The following is a 21,637-nucleotide window of genomic DNA, read 5'->3' on the forward strand; positions in this document are numbered from 1 at the left end:
GTAAGGACTTATGGCAGACAGTCCCCAAGGTCGAGGGGGCGGTTTCTACTCTAAACAAGCGCACCACTATACCCATAGAAGATAGTTGTGCTTTCCAAGATCCTATGGATAAAAAATTAGAAGGTTTGCTAAAAAAGATGTTTGTTCAGCAAGGTTACCTTCTACAACCAATTGCATGCATTGTCCCTGTCACTACAGCCGCGTGTTTCTGGTTCGATGAGCTAGAAAAGGCGATTATTAGTAATTCTTCTTCTTATGAGGAGATTATGGACAGAATTCGTGCTCTTAAATTGGCTAATTCTTTCACCCTAGACGCCACCTTGCAATTGGCTAGGTTAGCGGCGAAAAATTCTGGGTTTGCTATTGTGGCGCGCAGAGCGCTTTGGTTAAAATCTTGGTCAGCGGATGCGTCTTCCAAGAACAAATTGCTTGACATTCATTTCAAGGGGAAAACACTGTTTGGCCCTGACTTGAAAGAGATTATCTCTGATATCACTGGGGGCAAGGGCCACGCCCTTCCTCAGGATAGGTCTTTCAAGGCCAAAAATAAACCTAATTTTCGTCCCTTTCGCAGAAACGGACCAGCCCCAAGTGCTACGTCCTCTAAGCAGGAGGGTAATACTTCTCAAGCCAATCCAGCCTGGAGACCAATGCAAGGCTGGAACAAAGGAAAGCAGGCCAAGAAACCTGCCACTGCTCCCAAGACAGCATGAGATGCGGGCCCCCGATCCGGGACCGGATTTGGTGGGGGGCAGACTCTCTCTCTTCACTCAGGCTTGGGCAAGAGATGTTCTGGATCCTTGGGCGCTAGAAATAGTCTCCCAAGGTTATCTTCTGGAAATGATTCATCCTGTTCCATTAAAAGAACGAGGGATGGGGTTCTACTCCAATCTGTTCGTAGTTCCCAAAAAAGAGGGAACGTTCAGACCAATCTTAGATCTCAAGATCCTAAACAAGTTTCTCAAGGTTCCATCGTCCAAAATGGAAACCATTCGAACAATCCTTCCATCCAGGAAGGTCAATTCTTGACCACGGTGGATTTAAAGGATGCGTATCTACATATTCCTGTCCACAAGGAACATCATCGGTTCCTAAGGTTCGCATTCCTGGACAAGCATTACCAGTTCGTGGCGCTTCCTTTCGGATTAGCCACTGCTCCAAGGATTTTCACAAAGGTACTAGGGTCCCTTCTGGCGATGCTAAGACCAAGGGGCATTGCTGTAGTACCTTACTTGGACGACATTCTGATTCAAGCGTCGTCCCTTCCTCAAGCAAAGGCTCACACGGACATAGTCCTGGCCTTTCTCAGATCTCGCGGATGGAAAGTGAACGTGGAAAAGAGTTCTCTATCTCCGTCGACAAGAGTTCCCTTCTTGGGAACAATAATAGACTCCTTAGAAATGAGGATTTTTCTGACAGAGACCAGAAAAACAAAACTTCTAAACTCTTGTCGGATACTTCATTCCGTTCCTCTTCCTTCCATAGCGCAGTGCATGGAAGTGATAGGTTTGATGGTAGCGGCAATGGACATAGTTCCTTTTGCGCGCATTCATCTAAGACCATTACAACTGTGTATGCTCAGTCAGTGGAATGGGGACTATACAGACTTGTCTCCGAAGATACAAGTAATTCAGAGGACCAGAGACTCACTCCGTTGGTGGCTGTCCATGGACAACCTGTCACAAGGGGTGACCTCCCGCAGACCAGAGTGGGTCATTGTCACGACCGACGCCAGTCTGATGGGCTGGGGCGCGGTCTGGGGATCCCTGAAAGCTCAGGGTCTTTGGTCTCGGGAAGAATCTCTTCTACCGATAAATATTCTGGAACTGAGAGCGATATTCAATGCTCTCAAGGCTTGGCCTCAGCTAGCGAGGGCCAAGTTCATACGGTTTCAATCAGACAACATGACGACTGTTGCGTACATCAACCATCAGGGGGGAACAAGGAGTTCCCTGGCGATGGAAGAAGTGACCAAAATCATTCAATGGGCGGAGACTCGCTCCTGCCACCTGTCTGCAATCCACATCCCAGGAGTGGAAAATTGGGAAGCGGATTTTCTGAGTCTTCAGACATTGCATCCGGGGGAGTGGGAACTCCATCCGGAAATCTTTGCCCAAATCACTCAACTGTGGGGCATTCCAGACATGGATCTGATGGCCTCTCGTCAGAACTTCAAGGTTCCTTGCTATGGGTCCAGATCCAGGGATCCCAAGGCGACTCTAGTAGATGCACTAGTAGCACCTTGGACCTTCAAACTAGCTTATGTATTCCCGCCGTTTCCTCTCATCCCCAGGCTGGTAGCCAGGATCAATCAGGAGAGGGCGTCGGTGATCTTGATAGCTCCTGCGTGGCCACGCAGGACTTGGTATGCAGATCTGGTGAATATGTCATCGGCTCCACCATGGAAGCTACCTTTGAGACGAGACCTTCTTGTTCAAGGTCCGTTCGAACATCCGAATCTGGTCCCACTCCAGCTGACTGCTTGGAGATTGAACGCTTGATCTTATCAAAGCGAGGGTTCTCAGATTCTGTTATTGATACTCTTGTTCAGGCCAGAAAGCCTGTAACTAGAAAAATTTACCACAAAATTTGGAAAAAATATATCTGTTGGTGTGAATCTAAAGGATTCCCTTGGGACAAGGTTAAGATTCCTAAGATTCTATCCTTCCTTCGAGAAGGATTGGAAAAAAGGATTATCTGCAAGTTCCTTGATGAGACAGATTTCTGCCTTGTCTGTGTTACTTCACAAAAAGCTGGCAGCTGTGCCAGATGTTCAAGCCTTTGTTCAGGCTCTGGTTAGAATCAAGCCTGTTTACAAACCTTTGACTCCTCCTTGGAGTCTCAACTTAGTTCTTTCAGTTCTTCAGGGGGTTCCGTTTGAACCCTTACATTCCGTTGATATTAAGTTATTATCTTGGAAAGTTTTGTTTTTGGTTGCAATTTCTTCTGCTAGAAGAGTTTCAGAATTATCTGCTCTGCAGTGTTCTCCTCCTTATCTGGTGTTCCATGCAGATAAGGTGGTTTTACGTACTAAACCTGGTTTTCTTCCAAAAGTTGTTTCTAACAAAAACATTAACCAGGAGATAGTCGTGCCTTCTCTGTGTCCGAAACCAGTTTCGAAGAAGGAACGTTTGTTGCACAATTTGGATGTTGTTCGCGCTCTAAAATTCTATTTAGATGCTACAAAGGATTTTAGACAAACATCTTCCTTGTTTGTTGTTTATTCTGGTAAAAGGAGAGGTCAAAAAGCAACTTCTACCTCTCTCTCTTTTTGGATTAAAAGCATCATCAGATTGGCTTACGAGACTGCCGGACGGCAGCCTCCTGAAAGGATCACAGCTCCTTCCACTAGGGCTGTGGCTTCCACATGGGCCTTCAAGAACGAGGCTTCTGTTGATCAGATATGTAGGGCAGCGACTTGGTCTTCACTGCACACTTTTACCAAATTTTACAAGTTTGATACTTTTGCTTCTTCTGAGGCTATTTTTGGGAGAAAGGTTTTGCAAGCCGTGGTGCCTTCCATTTAGGTGACCTGATTTGCTCCCTCCCTTCATCCGTGTCCTAAAGCTTTGGTATTGGTTCCCACAAGTAAGGATGACGCTGTGGACCGGACACACCTATGTTGGAGAAAACAGAATTTATGTTTACCTGATAAATTACTTTCTCCAACGGTGTGTCCGGTCCACGGCCCGCCCTGGTTTTTTAATCAGGTCTGATAATTTATTTTCTTTAACTACAGTCACCACGGTATCATATGGTTTCTCCTATGCAAATATTCCTCCTTAACGTCGGTCGAATGACTGGGGTAGGCGGAGCCTAGGAGGGATCATGTGACCAGCTTTGCTGGGCTCTTTGCCATTTCCTGTTGGGGAAGAGAATATCCCACAAGTAAGGATGACGCCGTGGACCGGACACACCGTTGGAGAAAGTAATTTATCAGGTAAACATAAATTCTGTTTTTCTCACCTCAGTTGCGCAGTTCCTTGGCAAGGCAGCTTCACATGCAGAGCCCAGAGATTGATTGAAGGGCTCCAGAAAGGTTTAATTTCATCCAAAACTAATCCCCAAGGAAGGTAGGGCCACAGCAGAGACTGTGGCATGGTACTGTATCTTATTAAACCTGTTGTTTGCTTTAATTGGTTCCGGTTTGGGCAATAAGGGGTTAATTGTCTTGAAATTTACTGTGCAATCATTTCAAAGCTATAGGATCATATGGTGAAAATTTCATAAAGATTGGATGTTTTTTTGGGATTCAGTAAAAAAGTGTGCGCTTTTTATTATTTAAAGGCACAGTACCGTTTTTTTTCAAAAATTTTATTTTATTGTATTTGAGTGCTGTCAAAGTCTGTTTAACATGTCTGAGCCTACAGATAGACCCTGTTCTATGTGTTTAATAGCCATGGCGGTGCCCCCTTTACATTTGTGTTTAAAGTGTGCTAAGGTTTCTAAACATTTTAAAGACCATGCAGTGACACTTAAAAATGTAGCCCAAGATGATTCTTTAACGGAAGGTAACAAGGATAGTCCTCCTTCCTCTCCCCATGTGTCGACACCAGTTACGCCCGCGCAAGCGTTGCCTAGTACCTCTAGCGCTTTGGGCCCTATTACATTACAACAATTAGCAGCAGTCATGGATAATTCCCTTGCAGCTTTTTTATCCAAACTGCCAGTTTTTCCTAAAAAGCGTGATAGCTCAGTTTTAAGAACAGAGGATGAGCAATCAGAGACTTTGGATGATCTATCCGTTGTACCCTCACAACACTCTGAAGTGGCAGTGAGGGAGGGGCTGTCCGAGGGAGAAATTTCTGACACAGGAAAAGTTTCTCAGCGGGCAGAATCAGATGCCTTAGCATTTAAATTTAAGCTGGAACACCTCCGCGTACTGCTTAAGGAGGTTTTAGCTACGCTGGATGATTGTGACCCCATGGTGGTCCCAGAAAAATTGTGTAAAATGGACAAGTTTCTAGAAGTCCCTGTATACACCGATGCGTTTCCGATCCCGAAGAAGGTGGCGGATATTGTGACTAGGGAGTGGGAGAGGCCAGGTGTACGTTTTGTCCCCCCCCTATCTTTAAGAAAATGTTCCCCATAACTGACCCCAGGCGGGACGCGTGGCAGACGGTCCCTAAGGTAGAGGGAGCAGTTTCAACACTAGCCAAGCGCACAACCATACCAATAGAAGACAGTTGTGCGTTCAAAGATCCTATGGATAAAAAATTAGAAGGTTTACTAAAGAAAATATTTCTTCAACCGATTGCCTGCATTATTCCTGTAACTTCTGCAGCGGCTTTTTGGTTTGAGGGCGCTGGAGGAGTCGCTCCAGAGGGAGACTTCATATGACGTAGTCATGGATAGAATTCATGCTCTAAAGCTGGCTAATTCTTTTATCACAGATGCCGCTTTACAATTAGCTAAGTTAGCGGCGAAAAATTCTGGTTTTGCCATTTTGGCGCAAAGAACGCTTTGGCTCAAATCGTGGTCGGCCGACGTATTGTCCAAAACAAAATTACTAAATATTCCTTTCAAGGGAGTTGAAAGAAATTATCTCGGATATCACTGGGGGAAAGGGCCTTGCCCTTCCGCAAGATAGACCGTTTAAGGCAAAATACAAGGCTAATTTTTGCTCCTTTCGCAACTTCAGGAGTGGACCTGCTTCAACCGCAAAGCCAGAGGGTAACGCTTCACAGCCCAAAGCAACCTGGAAGCCTTTGCAGGGCTGGAACAAGGGTAAACATGCCAAGAAGCCTGCGGCTGCTACCAAGACAGCATGAAGGGGTAGTCCCCGATCCGGGACCGGATCTAGTAGGGGGCAGACTTTCTCTCTTTGCTCAGGCTTGGGCAAGAGATGTTCCAGATCCCTGGGCATTAGAAATCGTGGCTCAGGGGTATCTTCTAGAATTCAAGGACTCTCCTCCAAGGGGAAGGTTCCACATTTCTCGTTTGTCTTCCGACCAGACAAAGAAACAGGCGTTCTTACGCTGTGTAGAAGATCTTCTAAAGATGGGAGTGATACACCCAGTTCTAATTGCAGATCAAGGACTGGGTTTTTACTCAAACCTTTTTGTAGTTCCCAGAAAGGAAGGAACTTTCAGGCAAATTCCTCAGAGTTCCATCATTCAAAATGGAAACCATTCGGACAATCTTACCGATTATCCAGGAAGGTCAATATATGACTACCGTGGATCTAAAGGATGCGTTCCTTCATATTCCTATCCACAAAGATCATCATCAGTTCCTAAGGTTCGCCTTTCTGGACAAGCATTACCAGTTCGTGGCCCTTCCTTTCGGGTTGGCCACTGCTCCCAGAATTTTCACAAAAGTGCTAGGGTCCCTTCTGGCGGTACTAAGACCGCGGGGCATTGCAGTAGCACCTTATCTGGACGACATCTTAATTCAGGCGTCGTCTTTTCAAAGAGCCAAGGCTCATACAGAAATCGTTCTGGCCTTTCTAAGGTCTCACGGGTGGAAGGTGAATGTTGAAAAGAGTTCTCTGTCCCCGCTCACAAGGGTTCCCTTCCTGGGAACACTAATAGACTCGGTAGAAATTAAAATATTTCTGACGGAGGTCAGGAAGTTGAAGCTTTTCACTGCTTGCCGAGTTCTTCATTCCATTCCTCGGCCTTCTGTAGCTCAGTGTATGGAGGTAATCGGATTAATGGTTGCGGCAATGGACATTGTCCCTTTTGCCCGATTTTCATCTCAGACCACTGCAACTGTGCATGCTCAAACAGTGGAATGGGGATTATGCAGATTTGTCTCCCCAAATACTACTGGACCAGAAAACCAGAGATTCTCTTCTGTGGTGGTTGTCTCAGGATCACCTGTCTCAGGGAATGTGCTTCCGCAGACCGGAGTGGATCATTGTCACGACCGATGCCAGTCTGTTAGGCTGGGGTGCGGTCTGGGGCTCCCTGAAAGCTCAGGGCCTATGGTCTCGGGAAGAATCTCTTCTCCCGATAAACATTTTGGAACGGAGAGCGATATTCAACACGCTTCAGGCATGGCCTCAACTAGCGGAGGCCAAATTCATCAGATTTCAGTCGGACAACATCACGACTGTAGCGTACATCAATCATCAGGGGGGAACAAAGAGTTCCCTAGCGATGAAGGAAGTTTCCAAGATCATCAAATGGGCGGAGGATCACTCCTGCCATCTATCTGCAATTCACATCCCAGGAGTAGACAACTGGGAGGCGGATTTTCTGAGTCGTCAGACTTTTCACCCGGGGGAGTGGGAACTCCACCCGGAGGTTTTTGCTCAGCTGACCCAGCTATGGGGCATTCCAGAGTTGGATCTGATGGCGTCCCGTCAGAACACCAAGCTTCCTCTTTACGGATCCAGGTCCAGGGACCCCAAGGCGGCATTGATAGATGCTCTAGTAGCGCCTTGGTCCTTGAATCTGGCTTATGTCTTTCCACCGTTTCCCCTTCTCCCTCGGCTGGTAGCCAGAATCAAACAGGAGAAGGCTTTGGTAATTTTGATAGCGCCTGCGTGGCCACGCAGGACTTGGTATGCAGACCTAGTGGACATGTCATCTGTTCCATCATGGACATTGCCATTGAGGCAGGATCTTCTAATTCAGGGTCCATTCAAGCATCCAAATCTAGTTTCTCTGCAACTGACTGCTTGGAGATTGAACGCTTAATTCTATCTAAGCGTGGGTTCTCTGAATCAGTTATAGATACTTTGATCCATGCTAGAAAGCCTGTCACCAGGAAAATGTACCATAAGATATGGCGGAAATATCTTTGTTGGTGTGAATCCAAGGGTTACTTGAGGAGTAAGATTAGGATTCCCAGGATATTGTCTTTTCTCCAAGATGGATTGGAGAAAGGATTGTCAGCTAGTTCCTTTAAAGGGACAGATATCTGCTCTGTCTATCCTGTTACACAAGCGTCTGGCAGAAGTGCCAGATGTTCAAGCGTTTGCATGGAGTCTAAATTTAGTTCTTTCAGTTCTTCAAGGGGTTCCGTTTGAACCTTTACATTCCATAGACATTAAGTGATTATCTTGTAAAGTTTTGTTTTTGGTAGCTATTTCTTCTGCTCGAAGAGTTTCAGAATTGTCTGCTTTGCAGTGTAATTCACCCTATCTGGTGTTCCATGCAGATAAGGTTGTTTTGCGTACCAAACCTGGTTTCCTTCCAAAAGTGGTTTCTAATAAGAATATTAATCAGGAAATCATTGTTCCTTCTCTGTGTCCTAATCCAGTTTCTAAGAAGGAACGACTTTTACACAATCTCGATGTGGTTCGTGCTTTAAAATTCTATTTAAAAGCAACTAAAGATTTCAGACAAACATCATCCTTGTTTGTTGTCTATTCTGGCAAGAGGAGAGGTCAAAAAGCGACCGCTACCTCTCTTTCCTTTTGGCTGAAAAGCATCATCGGATTGGCATATGAGACTGCTGGACAGCAGCCTCCTGAACGAATTACAGCTCATTCCACCAGAGCTGTGGCTTCCACACGGGCTTTCAAGAATGAGGCTTCTGTAGAACAGATTTGTAAGGCAGCGACTTGGTCTTCACTGCATACTTTTGCCAAATTTTACAAATTCAATACTTTTGCTTCTTCGGAGGCTATTTTTGGGAGAAAGGTTTTGCAAGCAGTGGTGCCTTCCATTTAGGTTACCTGACTTGTTCCCTCCCTTCATCCGTGTCCTAAAGCTTTGGTATTGGTATCCCACAAGTAAGGATGAATCCGTGGACTGGATACACCATGTAAGAGAAAACAGAATTTATGCTTACCTGATAAATTACTTTCTCTTACGGTGTATCCAGTCCACGGCCCGCCCTGGCAATTAAGTCAGGTTCAAATTTAATTTTGTAAAACTACAGTCACCACTGCACCCTATGGTTTCTCCTTTTTCTCCTAACCGTCGGTCGAATGACTGGGGGGGGCGGAGCCTGAGGGGGAGCTATATGGACAGCTCTGCTGTGTGCTCTCTTTGCACTTCCTGTAGGGAATGAGAATATCCCATAAGTAAGGATGAATCCGTGGACTGGATACACCGTAACAGAAAGTAATTTATCAGGTAAACATAAATTCTGTTTTTTTCTCCTTGGTGATACCCAAAGGATATATAAATGTGTGTATGGTAGGGATACAATTTGTGTATTTTTTTTATGTATTATTGTATAAGATTTACTTGAATGTATTGAATAAAATGGTTAAATGGTTTTGTTTTTTTGTCGATATGGTACTAGTAATTTTGGTCTTTATTTTAATATTTTTACTTAAAGAGATATGAAAGGGATATGAAACAACAATTTCTTTTGTGATTCAGACAGAACATACCATCTTAAAAGACCTTCGAAAACAGCTGCCATATAGTGCTCCAGAAATTGTCTGGCTCCTAAGCTTTATGTCCCTGCTATTCAACAAAAGAGACAAAAAGAACGAAGAAAATTTGGTAATAGAAGTAAATTAGAAAAGTGTTTAAAATCACATGCTCTATCTGAATCATGAAGGGAAAAAATGTGGGTTCATATCCCTTTAATTTTACTGTATAATGCATAAGCATAAGTCTACCGTAATTAGCATTGTAGAAGTTGAAATGAACCTGCATTTTTTTATATCACATTTCTTTTTCTTTTTAGCACTTTGCTGCAAAGGTTAATAATCCATCGGAATATTGCAGTGTAAGTATTTCTTCAATAAAATATGTCTAGTGTATTAATTACAAAATATGAATCACGCTGCAATGCTTATGTATTTGCACTTAATAAACAATCAAATGTATTTTAAATTAGTTATCTGTTTACTTGAGGATTATCACCCACTTGCAGGGTCACTAGTCTTTCAGTATAATTATACTTTTTCTCCTTCCATCTGGAATGTTGCTCCTAATATCTATGCCTTATCATCTACTTAGTGCCACTCTTTTGATTGTAATCAGCCACAATGTTTAACTATTGTGTATCATATGTGTAGAACAAACATATGTCTCCTGCTTTCCACAAATATTTCCTTTCTTTTCCTTTTTTGCCTACGTTCCCCATCCTGGAAATTTGTCTGTAGATGCCCATGCATTCATAGCACAGTTGTTATTTTGTATAAGTATATAATTAGACCCAAAACACATTTTTAAAACCATCAATGTAACCATCAATGTAATACCATAATTTCTTTCATGTAATTGGCAAGAGTCCATGATCTAGGGACGTATGGGATATGCAATCCTACCAGAAGGGGCAAAGTTTACCAAACCTCAAAATGCCTATAAATACACCCCTCACCACACCCACAATTCAGTTTTACAAACTTTGCCTTCCTATGGAGGTGGTGAAGTAAGTTTGTGCTTGATTTTTTTTCTATGATAAGCGCTTCTCAGCTTTGAAGCCCAATTCCTCTCAGAGTACAGTGTTTGTCAGAGAGAAGTGAAGGGAGTATCGCCTATTGATTCTATCGTTTTCCTCACGGGAAATCTTTTTAAAGGTTCTCTGTTATCGGTTGTAGGGATTTATCTCCTACCTCCCTTTTCAGATCGACGATATACTCTCATATATCATCACCTCTGCTGATACTTTTTCAGTACTGGTTTGGCTATCTGCTATATGTGGATGGGTGTCTTTCGGTAAGTATGTTTTCATTATTTAAGACACTCTCAGCTATGGTTTGGCGCTTTATATATAATTATAAAGTTTTTAAATATATGTATTTCTCTTGCAAGGTGTATCCAGTCCACGGCTTCATCCTTACTTGAGGGATATTCTCAATCCCTACAGGAAATGGCAAAGAGATCACACAGCAGAGTTGTCCATATAGCTCCCCCTCTGGCTCCGCCCCCTAGTCATTCTCTTTGCTGCTCTAACAAGTAGCATCTCCACGGGAGGGTAAAGTGAATGTGGTGTTAGATTTGTAGTTTTTATTTCTTCAATCAAAAGTTTATTTTTAAATAGTACCGGTTTGTACTATTTACTCTCTGGCAGAAAGTGATGAAGAATTCTGCTGAGAGGAAAACGATTTTAGCATGTTGTAACTAAAATCCACTGCTGTTCCCACACAGGACTGAGGAGTACCAGAAAACTTCAGTTGGGGGGAACAGTTTGCAGGCTTAACTGCTATAAGGTATGTTCAGTCATTTTTTTTCTAGTCAAGACTTAGTAATGCTAGAAGACTGACAAGAATCCCCATGTGGGGAAGGTAAGCCATATTCTGAGACTCAGTATAGAAGGAAGGCTTAATTAAAAGGGCTCAAACACTGGTGGACACTGTTAAGGGGCAATCGATTATTTTATAATTAAAATCTGATCATTATACAAGTTTTTATTACATTTGGATGTGTTTATGGGTTTTTTTTCCACATGGCATATATTTAGACACCTATTTAGGTTTCTGAAGGCCCCACAACTGCGGAGTGGAGAGGGAGGGGGCCTAAATTTCGCGCCTCAGTTGCGCAGTTGATATTGCAGACAGCTTCATGCAGCTTCACGTGGAGGGTCCAAAGATTACTTGAGGACTTCATAGAGGCTTATTTTCGATCAAACTAATCCCCAGGGAGCAGGTAGGGCCACAGCAGATTGCTGTGGCATGGTGCTGTAGTTTGCTAACCGGTTGTCAGCTTTAGGTTGCTCTGGTTTGGGCATTAAAGGGTTAATTGACTTGAAATTCACAGTGCAATCATTTCAAAGCATTAGGATCATATGGTGAACATTTCATAAAGATTGGATCATTTTTTAAGATTTAGTAAAAAAGTGTGCGCTTTTTATTATTTAAAGGCACAGTACCGTTTTTTCTCAAATTGTATATTTCTGTATTTGAGTGCTGTCTAAGTCTATTTAACATGTCTGAGCCTACAGATAGACGTTGCTCTATGTGTTTAACAGCCATGGTGGAACCCCCTTTACATTTGTGTTTGAAGTGTGCTAAGGTATCTATGCAATTTAAAGACCATGCTGTGACACTTAAAAATGTAGCCCAAGATGATTCTTTGACAGAAGGTAACAAAGATAGTCCACCTTCCTCTCCCCATGTGTCGACACCAGTTACGCCCGCGCAAGCGATGCCTAGTACCTCTAGCGCATTGGCCCCTATTACATTGCAACAATTAGCAGCAGTCATAGATAATTCCCTTGCGGCATTTCTATCCAAACTGCCAGTTTTTCCTAAAAAAGCGTGATAGCTCGGTTTTAAGAACAGAGTATGAGCAATCAGAAGCTTTGGAGGGTATGTCTGTTGTACCCTCACAACACTCTGATGTGGCGGTGAGGGATGTGCTGTCCAAGGGAGAAATTTCAGACACAGGAAAGGTTTCTCAACGGGCAGAATCAGATTCCTTAGCATTTAAATTTAAGCTGGAACACCTCCGCGTGCTGCTTAAGGAGGTATTAGCTACGCTGGATAATTGCGACCCCATGGTGGTCCCAGAGAAATTGTGTAAAATGGACAAGTTTCTAGAAGTCCCTGTATACACTGATGCGTGACGGATATTGTGACTAGGGAGTGGGAGAGACCAGGTGTACCTTTTGTCCCCCCCCCCCTATTTTTAAGAAAATGTTCCCCATAACTGATCCCAGGCGGGACGCGTGGCAGACGGTCCCTAAGGTAGAGGGGGCAGTTTCAACACTAGCCAAGCGCACAACCATACCAATAGAAGACAGTTGTGCTTTCAAAGATCCTATGGATAAAAAATTAGAAGGTTTACTAAAGAAAATATTTGTTCAACAAGGTTTCCTTCTTCAACCGATTGCCTGCATTATTCCTGTAACTACTGCAGCTGCTTTTTGGTTTGAGGCGCTGGAGGAGTCGCTCCAGAGGGAGACTTCATATGACGAAGTCATGGATAGAATTCATGCTCTAAAGCTGGCTAATTCTTTTATTACAGATGCCGCTTTGCAATTAGCTAAGTTAGCGGCGAAAAATTCTGGTTTCTCTTGTTAAGTGTGTTCAGTCCACGGGTCATCCATTACTTATGGTATATATTCTCCTTCCCAACAGGAAGTTGCAAGAGGATCACCCAAGCAGAGCTGCTATATAGCTCCTCCCCTCACATGTCATACCCAGTCATTCTCTTGCAATCCTCAACAAAGAAGGAGGTCGCGAGAGGAGTTGGAGTTTTTTACTTAATTATTCTTCAATCAAAAGTTTGTTATTTTAAATGGCACCGGAGTGTGCTGTTTTTTCTATCTCAGGCAGTATTGGGAAGAAGAATCTGCCTGCGTTTTCTATGATCTTAGCAGACGTAACTAAGATCCACTGGCTGTTCTCGACATTCTGAGGAGTGGGGTAACTTCAGAAAATGGGAATAGCATGCGGGGTCCCCCGCAAATGAGGTATGTGCAGTACAATATTTTCTGGGAATGGAATCGACTAAGAAAACACTGCTGTTACCCATATAATGTAAGTACAGCCTTAAATGCAGTAGTAGTGACTGGTATCAGGCTGATAAATGTATGCGCAGTTGAGTTAATTTCTAGGGACTAGAATTTGACTGAAAAAATACTATTAATACTGAAATAAATGTATGAGCCTTAACTGCAGTAGAAGCGACTGGTAGCAGGCTTAGTGATAACTTTGCATAACAATGGAAAAGTTGTTTTTAAAACGTTTACTGGCATGTTATTCGTTTTGTGAGGTACTTTGGTGTTAAATCCTTTTTGGGCATGATTTTTTTCCACATGGCTAACGTATTTTTCTGCATAGAAACCGTGATATCAGGTCTCCCACTGTTGTAATATGAGTGGGAGGGGCCTTTTTTTAGCGCCTTGTTGCGCAGTTAAAATTATAGCACAGTCTTCCTGCTTCTTCCTCCTTGATCCAGGACGTCTCAAGAGAGCTCAGGGGTTTTAAAAATTCCTTTTTTGAGGGAGGTAATCAGTCACAGCAGACCTGTGACAGTGTGTTTGACTGTGATAAAAGCGTTAAATCTTAATTTGATATCCGTTTTTGGGTATTGAGGGGTTAATCATCCTTTTGCTAATGGGTGCAATCCTCTGTTAATTAATACATTTACCGTTAAGAATTGTTGACTATAACTGAATTCAACTGTGTTTTTGATAAGCGCTGCAGCGTTTTTTATATTGCTTGTAAACTTATTGAAAGTAATTTCCAAGCTTGCTAGCTTCGTTGCTAGTCTGTTTAAACATGCCTGATACAGAGGAATCTGCTTGTTCATTATGTTTAAAAGCCGATGTGGAGCCCAATAGAAATATGTGTACCAACTGTATTGATATTACTTTAAATAAAAGTCAATCTTTACCGATAAGGAAATTATCACCAGACAACGAGGGGGAAGTTATGCCGTCTAACTCTCCTCACGTGTCAGTACCTTCGTCTCCCGCTCGGGAGGTGCGTGAGATTGTGGCGCCAAGTACATCAAGGCCCTTACAAATCACTTTACATGATATGGCTAATGTTATGAAAGAAGTATTATCCAATCTGCCCGAGTTAAGAGGCAAGCGCGATAGCTCTGGGTTAAGGACAGAGCGCGCCGATGACACGAGAGCCATGTCTGATACTGCGTCACAATTTGTAGAACATGAGGACAGAGAGCTTCATTCTGTGGGTGACGGTTCTGATTCGGGGAGACCGGATTCAGAAATTTTAAATTTAAGCTTGAGAACCTCCGCGTGTTGCTAGGGGAGGTGTTAGCGGCTCTGAATGATTGTGACACGGTGGCAATCCCAGAGAAATTATGTAGGCTGGATAAATAATATGCGGTACCGGTGTGTACTGACGTTTTTCCTATACCAAAAAGGCTTACAGAGATTATTAGCAAGGAGTGGGATAGACCTGGTGTGCCCTTTTCCCCTCCTCCGATATTTAGAAAAATGTTCCCTATAAACGCCGCCACACGAGACTTATGGCAGACGGTCCCTAAGGTGGAGGGAGCAGTTTCTATTTTAGCCAAGCGTACCACTATCCCGGTGGAGGATAGCTGTGCTTTCTCAGATCCAATGGATAAAAAATTAGAGGGTTACCTTAAGAAAATGTTTGTTCAACAAGGTTTTATATTACAGCCTCTTGCATGCATTGCGCCTGTCACTGCTGCAGCTGCATTCTGGTTTTAGTCTCTGGAAGAGACGATTCGCACAGCACCATTGGATGAGACTTTGAGCAAGCTTAGAACGCTTAAGCTAGCTAATGCGTTTGTTTCGGATGCCGTAGTGCATTTAACCAAACTTACGGCTAAGAATTCCGGATTCGCCATACAGGCGCGCAGAGCGCTATGGCTTAAATCCTGGTCAGCAGATGTAACTTCTAAATCTAAACTACTGAATATTCCTTTCAAAGGGCAGACCTTATTCGGGCCCGGCTTGAAGGAAATTACTGCTGGCATTACTGGTGGTAAGGGCCACTCCCTTCCTCAGGACAGGGCCAAATCAAAGGCCAAACAGTCTAATTTTCGTGCCTTTCGTAATTTCAAGGCAGGAGCAGCATCAACTTCCTCTGCTCCAAAACAGGAAGGAACTGCTGCTCGTTACAGACAGGGTTGGAAAGGCAACCAGTCATGGAATAAGGGCAAGCAGGCCAGAAAGCCTACTTCCGCCCCTAAGACAGCATGAAGACAGGGCCCCCTTTCCGGAGACGGATCTAGTGGGGGGCAGACTTTCTCTCTTCGCCCAGGCCTGGGCAAGAGATGTACAGGATCCCTGGACGTTGGAGATTATATCTCAGGGATACCTTCTGGATTTCAAAACTTCTCCTCCACAAGGGAGGTTTCATCTGTAAAGGTTATCAACAAACCTAGTAAAGAAAGAGGCATTTCTGCAATGTGTACAAGACCTCTTAGTAATGGGAGTGATCCACCCAGTTCTGCGAAAGGAACAAGGGCAAGGGTTTTACTCAAATCTGTTTGTGGTTCCCAAAAAAGAGGGAACTTTCAGACCAATCTTAGACTTAAAAATCTTAAACAAATTCCTAAGGGTTCCATCGTTCAAGATGGAAACCATTCGGACCATCCTGCCCATGATCCAAAAGGGTCAGTATATGACCACAGTGGACTTAAAGGATGCCTACCTTCACATACCGATTCACAAAGATCATTATCGGTACCTAAGGTTTGCCTTTCTAGACAGGCATTACCAGTTTGTAGCTCCTCCCCATCGGGTTAGCTACGGCTCCGAGAATTTTTACAAAGGTTCTGGGTTCGCTTCTGGCGGTACTAAGACCGCGAGGCATAGCGGTGGCTCCGTACCTAGACGACATTCTGATTCAAGCGTCAAGTTTTCAAAATGTAAAGTCTCATACAGAGATAGTTCTAGCATTTCTGAGGTCGCATGGGTGGAAAGTGAACATGGAAAAGAGTTCTCTGTTTCCACTAACAAGGGTTCCTTTCCTAGGGACTCTTATAGATTCTGTAGAGATGAAGATTTACCTGACGGAGTCCAGATTATCAAAAGTTCTAAATGCTTGCAGTGTCCTTCATTCCATTCCAAGCCCATCAGTAGCTCAGTGCATGGAAGTAATCGGCTTAATGGTCGCGGCAATGGACATAGTGCCATTTGCGCGCCTGCATCTCAGACCGCTGCAACTATGTATGCTAAGTCAGTGGAATGGGGATTACTCAGATCTGTCCCCTTTACTGTATCTGGACCAGGAGACCAGGGATTCTCTTCTCTGGTGGTTGTCTCGGGTTCATCTGTCCAAAGGAATGACCTTTCGCAGACCAGATTGGACTATTGTAACAACAGATGCCAGCCTACTAGGCTGGGGCGCAGTCTGGAACTCCCTAAAGGCTCAGGGATTGTGGACTCAGGAGGAGAAACTCCTTCCAATAAACATTCTGGAATTAAGAGCAATATTCAATGCTCTCCTAGTTTGGCCTCAGTTAGCAACACTGAGGTTCATCAGGTTTCAGTCGGACAACATCACGACTGTAGCTTACATCAATCATCAAGGAGGAACCAGGAGTTCCCTAGCGATGTTAGAAGTCTCAAAGATAATTCGCTGGGCAGAGTCTCACTCTTGCCACCTGTCAGCGATCTACATCCCAGGCGTGGAGAACTGGGAGGCGGACTTTCTAAGTCGCCAGACTTTTCATCCGGGGGAGTGGGAACTTCATCCGGAGATATTTGCTCAACTGATTCTTCGTTGGGGCAAACCGGAACTGGATCTCATGGCATCTCGCCAGAACGCTAAGCTTCCGTGCTACGGATCCAGGTCCAGGGACCCGGGAGCGGTGCTGATAGATACACTAGCAGCCCCTTGGGTTTTCAACATGGCTTATGTGTTTCCACCTTTTCCGTTACTGCCTCGACTGATTGCCAAGATCAAACAGGAGAGAGCATCGGTGATTCTGATAGCGCCTGCGTGGCCACGCAGGACCTGGTATGCAGACCTAGTGGACATGTCGTCCTGTCCACCATGGTCTCTGCCTCTGAGACAGGACCTCCTAATTCAGGGTCCTTTCAACCATCCAAACCTAATTTCTCTGAGGCTGACTGCATGGAGATTGAACGCTTGATTCTATCGAAGCGTGGTTTCTCGGAGTCGGTTATTGATACATTAATACAGGCTCGGAAACCTGTGACCAGAAAAATTTACCATAAGATATGGCGTAAATATTTATATTGGTGTGAATCCAAGAGTTACTCATGGAGTAAGGTTAAGATTCCTAGGATATTGTCTTTTCTACAAGAGGGTTTAGAAAAGGGTTTATCCGCTAGTTCGCTAAAGGGACAGATTTCTGCTCTGTCTATTCTTTTACACAAGCGTCTGGCAGAGAATCCAGACGTCCAGGCTTTTTGTCAGGCTTTGGCCAGGATTAAGCCTGTGTTTAAGACTGTTGCTCCTCCGTGGAGTTTAAACTTGGTTCTTAAAGTTCTTCAGGGTGTTCCGTTTGAACCCCTTCATTCCATTGATATTAAGCTTTTATCTTGGAAAGTTCTGTTTTTGATGGCTATTTCCTCAGCTCGAAGAGTCTCTGAGTTATCTGCCTTACATTGTGATTCTCCTTATCTGATCTTTCATTCAGACAAGGTAGTCCTGCGTACTAAACCTGGGTTTTTACCTAAGGTTGTTTCTAACAGGAATATCAATCAAGAGATTGTTGTTCCATCATTATGTCCTAATCCTTCTTCAAAGAAGGAACGTCTTTTGCATAATCTAGACATGGTCCGTGCCCTGAAGTTCTACTTACAGGCAACTAAAGATTTTTGACAAACTTCTTCCCTGTTTGTCGTTTACTCTGGACAGAGGAGAGGTCAAAAGGCTTCGGTTACCTCTCTCTCTTTTTGGCTTCGTAGCATAATACGCTTAGCCTATGAGACTGCTGGACAGCAGCCTCCTGAAAAAATTACAGCTCATTCCACTAGAGCTGTGGCTTCCACCTGGGCCTTTAAGAATGAGGCCTCTGTTGAACAGATTTGCAAGGCTGCAACTTGGTCTTCATACTTTTTCCAAATTTTACAAATTTGACACTTTTGCTTCTTCGGAGGCTGTTTTTGGGAGAAAGGTTCTACAGGCAGTGGTTCCTTCTGTTTAATGTTCCTGCCTTGTCCCTCCCATCATCCGTGTACTTTAGCTTTGGTATTGGTATCCCATAAGTAATGGATGACCCGTGGACTGAACACACTTAACAAGAGAAAACCTAATTTATGCTTACCTGATAAATTTATTTCTCTTGTAGTGTGTTCAGTCCACGGCCCGCCCTGTCTTTTTTGAGGCAGGTTCTAAATTTTAAATTATAACTCCAGTCACCACTGCACCCTATAGTTTCTCCTTTCTCGTCTTGTTTCGGTCGAATGACTGGATATGACATGTGAGGGGAGGAGCTATATAGCAGCTCTGCTTGGGTGATCCTCTTGCAACTTCCTGTTGGGAAGGAGAATATATCCCATAAGTAATGGATGACCCGTGGACTGAACACACTACAAGAGAAATAAATTTATCAGGTAAGCATAAATTATGTTTTTGCCATTATGGCGCGCAGAGCGCTTTGGCTCAAATCATGGTCGGCCGACGTGTCGTCCAAAACAAAATTACTAAATATTCCTTTCAAGGGAAAGACCCTTTTTGGTCCCGAGTTGAAAGAAATTATTTCGGATATCACTGGGGGAAAGGGCCATGCCCTCCCGCAAGATAGACCGTTTAAGGCCAAAAACAAGGCTAATTTTCGCTCCTTTCACAACTTCAGGAGCGGTCCTGCTTCAACCTCTGCAACCACAAAGCAAGAGGGTAATGTTTCACAGCCCAAAGCAACCTGGAAACCTCTGCAGGGCTGCAACAAAGGTAAACAGGCCAAAAAGCCTGCAGCTGCTACTAAGACAGCATGAAGGGGTAGCCCCCGATCCGGGACCGGATCTAGTGAGGGGCAGACTCTCTCTCTTTGCTCAGGCTTGGGCAAGAGATGTTCCAGATCCATGGGCATTAGAAATCTTTGCTCAGGGATACCTTCTAGAATTCAAGGACTCCCCTCCAAGGGGAAGGTTCCACATTTCTCGTCTGTCTACAGACCAGACAAAGAAAGAGGCGTTCTTACGCTGTGTAGAAGATCTACTCAAAATGGGAGTGATATATCAAGTTCCAATTACAGAACAAGGACTGGGATTTTACTCAAACCTGTTGTGGTTCCCAAAAAGGAAGGAACTTTCAGGCCAATCCTGGATCTAAAAATTCTAAACAAATTCCTCAGAGTTCCATCATTCAAGATGGAGACCATTCGGACAATCTTGCCGATGATCCAGGAAGGTCAATATATGACTACCGTGGATCTAAAGGATGCGTACCTTCATATTCCTATCCACAAAGATCATCATCTGTTCCTAATGTTCGCCTTTCTGGACAAGCATTACCAGTTCGTGGCCCTTCCCTTCGGATTGGCCACTGCTCCCAGAATTTTCACAAAGGTGCTAGGGTCCCTTCTAGCGGTACTAAGACCACGGGGCATTGCAGTAGCACCTTATCTAGACGACATCTTAATACAGGCGTCGTCTTTTCACAGAGCCAAGGCTCATACGGAGATTGTTCTGGCCTTTCTAAGGTCTCACGGGTGGAAGGTGAACGTCGAAAAAAGTTATCTGTCCCCACTCACAAGGGTTCCCTTCCTGGGAACATTAATAGACTCGGTAGAAATGAAAATATTTCTGACGGAGGTCAGGAAGTTAAAGCTTTTAACTACTTGCCGAGTTCTTCATTCCATTCCTCGGCCATCTGTAGCTCAGTGCATGGAGGTAATCGGATTAATGGTTGCGGCAATGGACAATGTCCCCTTTGCCCGAATTCATCTCAGACCACTGCAACTGTGCATGCTCAAACAGTGGAATGGGGATTATGCAGATTTGTCTCCTCAAATTCAAATGGACCAGAAAACCAGAGATTCTCTTCTCTGGTGGTTGTCTCAGCATCACCTGTCTCAGGGAATGTGCTTCCGCAGACCGGAGTGGATCATTGTCACGACCGATGCCAGTCTGTTAGGCTGGGGTGCGGTCTGGGGCTCCCTGAAAGCTCAGGGCCTATGGTCTCGGGAAGAATCTCTTCTCCCGATAAACATTTTGGAACGGAGAGCGATATTCAACACGCTTCAGGCATGGCCTCAACTAGCGGAGGCCAAATTCATCAGATTTCAGTCGGACATCATCACGACTGTAGCGTACATCAATCATCAGGGAGGAACAAAGAGTTCCCTAGCGATGAAGGAAGTAACCAAGATCATCAAATGGGCGGAGGATCACTCCTGCCACCTATCTGCAATTCACATCCCAGGAGTAGACAACTGGGAGGCGGATTTTCGCTCAGCTGACCCAGCTATGGGGCATTCCAGAATTGGATCTGATGGCGTCCCGTCAGAACACCAAACTTCCCCTTTACGGATCCAGGTCCAGGGACACCAAGGCGGCATTGATAGATGCTCTAGTAGCGCCTTGGTCCTTCAGTCTAGCTTATGTCTTTGCACCGTTTCCTCTTCTCCCTCGGCTAGTAGCCAGAATCATACAGGAGAAGGCTTCGGTAATTCTGATAGCGCCTGCGTGTCCACGCAGGACTTGGTATGCAGACCTAGTGGACATGTCATCTGTTCCACCATGGAAGCTGCCATCGAGGCAGGATCTTCTGATACAGGGTCCATTCATGCATCCAAATCTAGTTTCTCTGCAACTGACTGCTTGGAGATTGAACGCTTAATTGTAGCTAAGCGTGGGTTCTCTGAATCAGTTATAGATACTCTGATCCAGGCCAGAAAGCCTGTCACCAGGAAAATTTACCATAAGATATGGCGGAAATATCTTTGTTGGTGTGAATCCAAGGGTTACTCGTGGAGTAGGATTAGGATTCCAAGGATATTGTCTTTTCTCCAAGAAGGATTGGAGAAGGGATTGTCAGCTAGTTCCTTAAAGGGACAGATATCTGCTCTGTCTATCCTGTTACACAAGCGTCTGGCAGCAGTACCAGACGTTCAGGCGTTTGCACAGGCTCTAGTTAGAATCAAGCCTGTCTATAAACCTGTGGCTCATCCATGGAGTCTAAATTTAGTTCTTTCAGTTCTTCAAGGGGTTCCATTTGAACCTTTACATTCCATAGATATTAAGTTATTATCTTGGAAAGTTTTGTTTTTGGTAGCTATATCTTCTGCTCGAAGAGTTTCTATCATATGCGCCCTGTGAAACATAGTTAACTTAATGAAAATAAGGATCACAATTGCAGATCTCATTCCTAACATAAAAAATATGTATGTTTGTAATTACTCCTGCAGGTTGGCGG

General features: G+C 44.2%; 1 protein-coding gene across 2 annotated transcripts in view; it reads left to right on the top strand.

The window, feature by feature from the left end:
* LOC128660608 (uncharacterized) overlaps nucleotides 1-21,637 on the top strand; it is a 559,105-nt gene that overhangs the window by 113,885 nt on the left and 423,583 nt on the right. For both annotated transcript variants that reach the window (XM_053714534.1, XM_053714535.1), the window contains one exon: nucleotides 9,598-9,639. In XM_053714534.1, coding sequence (XP_053570509.1) covers nucleotides 9,598-9,639 — 42 coding nt within the window. The remainder of the gene's footprint in view (nucleotides 1-9,597; nucleotides 9,640-21,637) is intronic.

This window comes from Bombina bombina, chromosome 5 (assembly GCF_027579735.1).
Source record: "Bombina bombina isolate aBomBom1 chromosome 5, aBomBom1.pri, whole genome shotgun sequence".
NCBI classification, from domain to species: Eukaryota; Metazoa; Chordata; class Amphibia; order Anura; family Bombinatoridae; genus Bombina; species Bombina bombina.